This window comes from Merops nubicus, unplaced genomic scaffold (genome assembly GCF_000691845.1).
Source record: "Merops nubicus isolate BGI_N331 unplaced genomic scaffold, ASM69184v1 scaffold50765, whole genome shotgun sequence".
Classification (NCBI taxonomy): domain Eukaryota; kingdom Metazoa; phylum Chordata; class Aves; order Coraciiformes; family Meropidae; genus Merops; species Merops nubicus.
The window spans coordinates 24,141-33,569 of NW_008612622.1; the positions used below are offsets into that span (position 1 = coordinate 24,141).

At 39.3% G+C, this 9,429-nt stretch overlaps 1 protein-coding gene across 1 annotated transcript in view; it reads right to left on the minus strand.

The window, feature by feature from the left end:
• The window catches only part of ADRA1B (adrenoceptor alpha 1B), an 18,348-nt gene extending 9,744 nt beyond the window's left edge, over positions 1–8,604 (minus strand). Inside the window, exon 1 of the mRNA XM_008941580.1 lies at positions 7,644–8,604. Within this exon, the coding sequence (XP_008939828.1) occupies positions 7,644–8,604 (961 nt within the window). The remainder of the gene's footprint in view (positions 1–7,643) is intronic.
• Between the last annotated feature and the right edge of the window lie 825 nt (positions 8,605–9,429).

A 9,429-nucleotide genomic window follows, 5' to 3' on the forward strand; every position in this document is an offset into this window, starting at 1 on the left:
TGCTGTTGAGGAGAGAAATATCAAATACGGAATGACTAGGCAATTGCAATATTGCAGAAGATCTTGGAAAAATAGAAATACAAATATGATGCTGTTGCAAGTACAGCAATTCTCATTCTTCATTGTATTTATAGGTGCATTACATGTATGTCCAAGGATCTAGGCCAGCTATTAAGAAAAGTGTCCTGGCTGTGAGAAATTTATGTCCTGGAACGGACTACCTGTACCAGTTGTGGGATTCTCTTTGTTGGAACCTTCTGGGCACTGGCTGAGTGAGCAAACACGCACAAGGGGTGGTGAAGGTGTCATTCAACCAGTCCTCAGCCCTTGAGTCTTTAATTTCCTTGTTTTCCAGTTGAGTCAAGGGAGCCACATGAGAAATCTCCCCTAAATGTCCTGACAAGGTAAAAGTGCTTTATAGTCATTCCTCTGTACAATTCAAACAGGGAATGTCTGAAAACAAGTAGCTTACTTGGTATTGACTAAACTCAGTGACTCTTACCAGTCTAAGGCCTGATCTTGCATAGACAAGTTCTTAAGCAGTCAGATGAAAGCAGTGACATACAGAAATGCAGAATCTGATCACAGAGAGTACATCCCCCTATGGATGTCTTAATGAGCAAGAGCAAATCCTAAGGAAAATGCTCTCCTTGCTTTCTCATATGCTGAGAAAGGTGATTTTTTCTCTTTTCTTATCCGAGTTAAAATTCAGAATTTCTTACCATCTACACTATCTACCTCAGATAAAGAGTGCCTTATATCTTGGGTGAATTAATCACTTCTATGAGACCTGCATGAACTTCATTCACAATGGCTCAAATATGAGATACTTTTTAAAGCCCCCAAAATAGACACGTACCTAGAATGGCCAAAGTAAAACCAGGACTTTACTTCCTTTAGCTTTGCTAACCGAAGTTGTAGTACAGATAGGGATGAGATATTTTTACTAAACCCCAGAGTTCCTACACCTTACATTATAAGCAATTGCAAAGCAGACTAGCTATATTTGCATTGCTAAAGTGATAGTGCCTACATATTTAACCATGGAGCTACTAATGTTGGGACTCCTGGTATTGTCTCTGATTGACAGGCAGAATTTAAGAGATAATTTATCAATTCCAGAGATCCTGCTTTGGTCTGCAGTCACTGACTGTCCTTCCTACAGTGTCATACAAAAGATAGTCTTGATGCTTGAAACAGTGAGAGTTAAAAATTATTTTTAAAAACTTATGTTACAGCAGACCATTTGCAAGTTGGTATCTAGAAGAGCAATAGAAAAGACTAATAGCAGCTTTATTTGCCAAGCCCAGAAAGAAAAATAAAGAGGAAAGCTGTAGTTTAAAAAAGAACCAAAAAAAAAAAAAAAAAGCAACTGGATCAAGGTTTTCCATGCCTCACCCATAATTATCGTATTAGCAAAAATTCTGAGTATATCTTGAATAACAAAATATAGAGATACAAGATATGGAAGACACATGAGATATGGAAAAATTCCATCAAGCACTTACATTTTTGACATGAACCCCTTATATCCTTGCATATACTAGTCTATCTCTCAGTCCAGAATAGCTATGATGGCTTATGCCATGGAGAGCATTGACTTGTCTCTAAATTGTGTTACCCTGACATAAATATGAGAAAATCAAGATTGATTTTAATAAGAATCTCGTTTGGTACTCTAAAACTCACAGTAAGTAGGGATGGAAACATGAAATTATTGTTATTATTTTGTTTGAAAAGAGTTACAGACTTTTGCAGCTTGCTAACTAGAAAGAATAAGGGGCCAGCTTATGCTTGTTTTGCAAAGGATTAGCTGATTAAGGGGGGCTAGAAAAGTTAACCTACGTCTGCTGACATTTCATTTGTTATACTTAAATATCTTCAATTTCTGGGCATGTTTTGGTGTTTTATCATCCCCTTCTTGCTTCTGACTTAGAACTGAGGCAATTTGTCTTGGACATCATTGGTAAATAATAGGACTCTATCATGGAATTGAATAACAGAGCTACAAAGATATTATATGAACTTCCATTATATTTTTTTCTCTTGTTACTCAGAGACTGACAGTTACTGCTTTTCAGTTTCTACGTATCACTTGAAAGCCTATCAAAAAAGCTCAAAATCTTGCAATGGGTTGTGGAGGAGGACTTCAGTGAAGATACTAAAAGTTTCATCACTTCTTGTTCATGTCTGTATTGCTCATGTACACTAAAGAACATGCAACTGAGATCCTGAGGTATGGCCTCAATGATTTATAAGTATTTATATATGTGCACATGTATATGCATGTTTAGCTTTACTCAGTGTTTTCATCATGACTACCAACATGAGCAATAGCACATGTATTTGAAAATACCGTTGGTATAAGGAGCTTGTGCCCACTGCCTTGCTGGATGTTGGATGCTGAAAGCAGTATTTCACCTAAAATTACCACTTCTCTCCTGTCTTTTATTTCAGTATTCAGTCCTGTGAGATTTCCTATTGCTGCTCTGTGGCTCGGTCTTAAATTCTTTTTTTCCTCAGAATTTTCTGATCACTTGAGATAGGAGTTGCTGTCATCACTGAGGCTGAAGAGTCAACGTGAGTTGATAGACTTTTCTTTTTTTCTGTATTGCTTCGTGTGTTTGGTTTGGCCAGAGTGTACATTTTAGGATTTCCCTTTATTTCTCTGACTTAAAAGTCAAAAGCCTACGTAGGAATTATCCTAGAACCTGTGTGATTTCATCAGCTTTAACAACAAACAACTTCATTCTAAAAAACAGAAGTCTGTAAGTAACTGATAATTGGCATCCTTTGCAAATCAAATGGCTTAAACCCGGGCTTAAAGGAGGCTATTTTATTAGTAAAGTGAATAATCTTGAAATAATCTGGTCCTCCACATGTGACAAAACATGCTGTACTGTCAAGAAATGCCCCCGTGATATTTACTTTTACAGGAATTAGCTAGAAAATAGGAGGAGCAGGTTCCTGCTATTGCCTGTGCAATTGAACATTGTACCAAAGATTGACCTGCAAGTGGGCAGAGGGTCAGATTGCCACATATATCGTTAACTATTAACTCAAAAGCATCAGATCTAGAGAGCTAGGCTAGTTAGAGAGGGGAAGAGGAAGGAAGAGCAAAATGAGATGAAAGACAAACGAAGCCTAAAGCTTTGCAGAAAGCACAATAGCCAGTAACATTGACAGCACTGGACCTAGCGCCTTGAAGTGTTTCCCATGGGAAACTAAGTGGCCTAATTTGGTATTCTTGGTGCAGATATTCAGAGGTTGGCCTGATGTAACATAAATCTACATACTGTACCTGAATAACATTTTATTTTAAGAATAATTTTGTGCTGGCTGACCTGTAGTATGCAGAATCTTTTTATTTTTTTTTTTTTATTATTTTATAGAGAGGTTTCAAACCTTAATATCTAAGGATAGTCAAAACAGTTGTATCTTCATTTTGAGGCTCTTGGGACCTTATCCCACTGCCAGTCAAGCTGCAAGAATTTTTCTTCTGGCTTCAGTGGATATGATCACAGGATTTGTGAGAGGAGGGGGAGTTAGGCCCTGAACTGGCACGTGAATAATCTCCACTGGAGTTCGGCAATAGGCTGTAGAAGTTAATAAGCTTAAGTTAAAGTACTGGAGGTGGTGAGCTTTCCCTCTGTAGGGGGTGTGGGGATGTGTGTCTGGGAGAAGACTGGCAAACACACTCTGATATCTCAACTAACAGAAATGAGACTAAACTTTGACCTGGTAGTCATGTGGAAACATAATGATCGTTCATTCTAGATTAATTTAAAAAATTAAGATATTGGCATAAAATTGGATATTCCTTTGTTTAAAGGAGGGAGTGCTAATGAATGTTAACCTTATTTCTTCAGGGCTCTGGTCTTTAGATAAAAATAATCTATTAAAACTCAGCATTTTTCAGCAACACATATTTAATATAGTCCTGGTGCCTAAGAAAGGATTTTCTTGAGGGAGAAGAAAAGAAACAAGATGTTTACTGTTCAAAGCTGACTCACTGAATTTGTGGCACAAGAAGTTGTCTCAAAGACACGTATGTCTTAATTTTTTTTTTATGCCATACTATAAATAGTTTTGGGTGGCAACACAACTGATTACAAAGCCATGGAGCGTTTATGAATGTGCAGCACAATGATATTCTATAGCTCTGTTGCTATCTGGAAAGAGTATCTGGTAGCTACTGGTATAAGAACAGATTTCTCACTTTGATACCAGTTTTGCTTCATCATCAGGTGCTTAACACTAAAGGCAGCATGGTTCAGTCCTGCAAAAAGGATTGATCCTGCTCAGTACATCATAGTGTCAGTGCTGTAATCCCTCTCTGTAGCTGTGTACAGGGCTCCGTCAGAGAGCTTTCCCTGCAAAGCCTTTTGATTCTTACTTGAAAAACACTAAGTGTTAATATTATTTCTTTTCCTTTGTAATGGAAATATTTATTCAAGCAATATCCCTGCTTTCAGCACTACATCAGTTCCCAGTACATATCAGCCACCTGATGTCATAATCCTTTGTCTGAGATATCAAAATGGGTAGCTGTGGAATATATCAAAATGCCAGAGTGGAAGAATTGTAATTTTGTTTGGGAAACCAGCAGAAGAGCTAAGAACACTTTTAGTGTGAAGTAAGCTCCTCCTTGTATGCAGATATTAGCAGATTTGTTCAGTAGTTTTGAGGTGTTGCAGAAATAACTTTTACTGACTTGTCAGATGTTTTATGGCTGGATCCTCAGAAATGCAGAGCTGCTCTGCTAATGCCATTCTGCAGAGTCATGGCATTAATGAGTGAAACAGGGACCAAAAAAAGAAAGTAGTAAAGATGTGGATGTGGCGGTATGATTTGGGTTAAGGGTGCAAACATAAGGTGTGAAAAAGGAAGAAGCCTGTCTTTCCAGTATAGTGAAGGGAAGCGTCTAGTCTGGACTCAGTAGCAGGAAAGGTATTGCGGTTTGCAGTCCTGCACTGATGAGCAAGTGGATTGCGGTTAAAGCAGCCCCAAGGCATCGAGGGAGAGTTTTGTAAACCATTACCTTTTGGATTCTGCAGTTTGCCTATCTCTGAAATTGATTTCATACCCATTTTGTGCTTTTTGTGAGGGTTCTTAATAGCATTTAATTTCATTTTGTGACTTCAAGACACAAAGCAGAAGGCTTCTGGTATGAAAGGTGCAGCACACAGCAAGCTCCTTAAGAAGTCTTTCTCCACTGCCTACCGTCTTCTCCAGTTAAGGATGGCTGTGTTATGCATTCAGGAAAATGTCTTTTCCACACCCGTTTCAGTGAGCAATGCTTTAGTCATGCCTAACATCATTAATCAACTTTGCACTGATACACAGAGATGAAAAGTAAAAGGTTCTGGAGTGTGGCAAATAAATTAAAAAAAGAGATCAGGGACTAGAAACAGACTGAGCCCTATTCATAGTCAGCAAAATCAAGGGGAAAGTACCTACTGTTTAAATGCATTTGGGTAGTATAGTGGGGTTTATGTATACCTTTTTTTCCCCCTTTCTTAGACTAAAGGCTGTTATTTATGACTTGGTCTCCCAAAAGGATTTCTCGACAGAGGACAGGAGAGCCAGCAGTCTATATTGCAGTGCCAAGATGCTGATTTTTTCACTCTTCTAACTGATGCAAATGGTAACTCTTTCTGAACCGCAGCTCTGAGAGGCACCAAGGGCTTGCAGTGCTGAAGTGAGCATGTTGGGGGTTACAGGCTCTCAGTCTGTGTCAGGTCAGAGCCCATAGCAGTCGGTTTAGCCCTTCAGCCCACCCAGCACCCCTCCCAGCACACAAGCGTGCTGTGGTGGAAGCTCTCAGCCTGTCACTTCAGTGATGCCTTGGACACAATTTATATGAGAGATAAAATCCTATTGTGATAAGCAATAAATTCTCCACTCACGTGTCTTAAGCAATGGCTCATTAAACCTCCCAGGAAACTCCAGGAGTCTTGAAATAGTTTGTCAAAGGGAAAACTGACACTCTTAAGAAACCTAATCGTTTCGCACATTGCGTCTGCCCTGTGACCATAATGTTTTTAAGGGGCTGGTCTGCATCTATAGCCAGATATACTGGCTTCTGCTAGCTAAGGATGTGCTCTACTGCATTTACATTTGCTTTTTTCCCCCTCAAACTGCCTTCAATAATTCAAAATCAAGGAGGGAGTCTACTTTATCAGGGGGTCATGACCTACTAGCTACATGTCTAGTACTACTACTGGTACCATATGGTGAAAATATAGTTCTGTCCACAGTTACAAATTTTTGCCATAGTGGGAAACTTGCTATGTTATAAACTTTCTTTAAGAGCCAGCACAAGGACTTAAACTTCAGTAGCCGAAGAGAATTCCACTCACTTTTTTCCTTCTATTTGGTATTTTTCACATCCTTAACTTTAGCTTTATTCAGGTCTTGAATCATAAAGATTTTTAAGTTTGTGATACAATAAGCTAGAGTTTAGAGTTGCCCTGAAATAGCTTGTGTAGTCGTCTTGCAGTTAAGATTCTAGTTGAAATGATATTACACAGTCACTGAAATGATAATTTCATAACATTTTGCCAGGACCAGGTTGCTGATCTCAGGTTAGTTTTCTACAACACCTTCTAAAAACATTTGCTTACCACTTCATTAAAAATGTTTTAAAAGGGCAACTAAGTAAACATGAATACAGAACATTAATAATGCATTTTTTTCTCCCTTTTCTTCCTCCATCTCTTTCCACGTTTAGGCTGCCAGATTTTCTGTGTCTCAGAGAAAAGAATTCTGGACAGATATTTCTGAGAGCTTGGTAATTCAGTGTGCTTAGATACTCCTCTTCAGAGGTAGTACAAGTATTAAAGACAATACAAGCAAATTTCACAAGGACTTGGGAACACAGAGCAAATCAAAAAAGCAAACAAAGATCCACATCAAATGCTTTGAATAATATTTTCAAGTTGAATGAGAGCAATGTGGTTGCCAAAAGCTCACATGTCAATCTCTTGAAATGCTTGAACTAAGACCTATTAAAACCAATGAGAAACTTTCTGTGGGGATCAGTGGGCTTCGTGTGTTTGCTTTTGGGATTTGATCAGGGACATTTGAACTGAGAACCAGAACTTTTTCAACTGCCCAAAGCTTGAGAGAGCTTTGCAACCATCATTAGAGCAGGTTCATTTCCATTTAAGATGCCTAATAATGCCAGAAGACCTACTGTATTTTGGTCCGAACATCCAACTGTAAACTGAAACAGGAACATTTCAGTGCTGAAGCTCTTTCTGTGTTCTTATCTAGGAATTTTTACATCATCCTATAAAAAAGTTTCTGAAACCTCATTCAATTTAAATGAAGGCCATTAAGGGGGATTTGATATATAAATTCTGAAGATGCTGTCTCCTGATTTGACATCTGCCCCATCACTGAGAAGGACTACCAGATGAGCAGACTTTCTGCCGGCTGCACACTTTATAAAGTTTCAGCATGACTTTGTAAAAGCCAGCATCAGAAGGAAATTACTTTCACTTCCTTTCATCTGTTTACTGCAGTTCTCACGATGGTATCTACTTATCATTTATCTGCTATTTTCTATGATACTTTTGTAGAAAACAACTAACCCTCTTCCTCCCCTTCCCCTCACAAACCCGTGATTACCAACTTACCTAGTGGCAGAACAATGAAGAAAGGTAGCCAGCACAAGATAAACATGCCAACCACAATTCCCAACGTCTTGGCTGCCTTCTTTTCCCTAGAGAATTTAAAAAGTTTGAAAGCTAAAGAGTTCCTGTGATTGTGACCCTTGGATTTGGTCGTGTTTAATGTGTCTTCATGAATGTTCCTGTAATGAATCCGTAAAGTCAGCTCCTTAGAGTTGGACATTTCTTTCATAACCCCAGCTTCCAGGTTTTTAGTAGTCCTTTTTGCCACTATGTAGACCCGACAGTACATCACGAGGATGACAATTAAAGGAATGTAAAATGAGCCCAAGGAAGAAAACAATGCATAGAATGGTTCTTCAGTGATACGGCACTCCTTGTCGTCCTTGGGTGCTGGCTCTTTCCAGCCCAGAAGAGGCCCAATAGAAATCACCATGGAAAGGACCCAGACACCTAGAAGAGCTAAAATTGCCCTTCTTCTTGTTACCAAAGTTGGATACTGGAGAGAATAGCGTACTCCTATATATCTGTCTATAGAAATTGCACACAGACTTAAAATAGAAGCTGTACAGCACAGCACATCAACTGCTGCCCAGATATCACAAAATATCCTCCCCAAAACCCAGTAGCCAAGGATTTCCAGTGTAGCAGAGAACGGAAGGACAGTAAAACTCAGCAACAAATCTGCTATTGCGAGGTTAATTATGAAATAGTTTGTAGGAATTCTCAAATGTCTATTGCAAGCAACAGACAGAATTACCAAGATATTACCTATAATAGCAAAGAGTATAAAGGCACCTAGGATAAGCCCCACAATTATTGCCCTACTGATATCCAAGGCAGGTGAATCCAAATTGCTTGCTGTCTCATTGGAGTTGTTTGCAGAAAGATTGCCATTATTTAGTGCAGACACTTTCAAATATCCAGGTATTGATGAATTTGTTTTATCAGCAAGGTAGGTATTCATTTTAGAAATCGTCCTCCATAGCAAGTTATGATTGGATCCCTTGCATAACACGCAGATGGCTTGAGTTCAGTCGAAAGTTATCTCTATCCAAGAAGTTGCTGCAAAGCCCCAGGCAGTTTTAGATTGAGACCTCATCTCCTCAGCAAGCTGTCAGCTGCGACCATGTAGAACTCGCACAGCATGAAGTCCTCTGAAACCTGTCAGAAGTAATAGGCTGTTCAAACTTGCTTAATTTCTCAAACGAATTCGTGCAAACAGAAATTAGCAGGCAGAAGTCTTGGCTGGAGCTCAAAAGTAGCTGTTTCAATAGTGACGTCCCTGAAATAAAAGACAGGTTTACTGTTTCTCCTTGTGCACTTGTGGTTCTGCTGGAAGCATGCTCCTGTCTGGCTGCTGTGACATGTGTCTCCAAGAAGGGTCTGTCAGCATTTAGGCAGCTCTGCATGAAGTGGCTGCCTGTGCTGCCACTGCATGTGCTGGTGACATCACTGCGGCCGGCCCCGGCGCAGCGCTAGAGGGCAATGCAGTTCAAGTTAAAACTTCCCTATCAAAATCCGAGAGCTAAACAAATGGAATATATCAATCTTAATTAAAGCAGTTGCCACATAAATCTGGATTGGAAACCTTTAAAAAAACCAGTTTCATTATCTGAGAAAAATAGACTCGGTGGGATGTGGTGAAAAAAGCAATTTCAGTACAAAATGATGTAGTGCCTTTTGCCGTTTGCTTACCGAGGAGATGTATTCGCGTTTGTTTTGTAATCGAGGTGAAACACATGCCATTTTAGAGAAATAAGCATCTCCCACCTTCTAAGGACAAATAGGA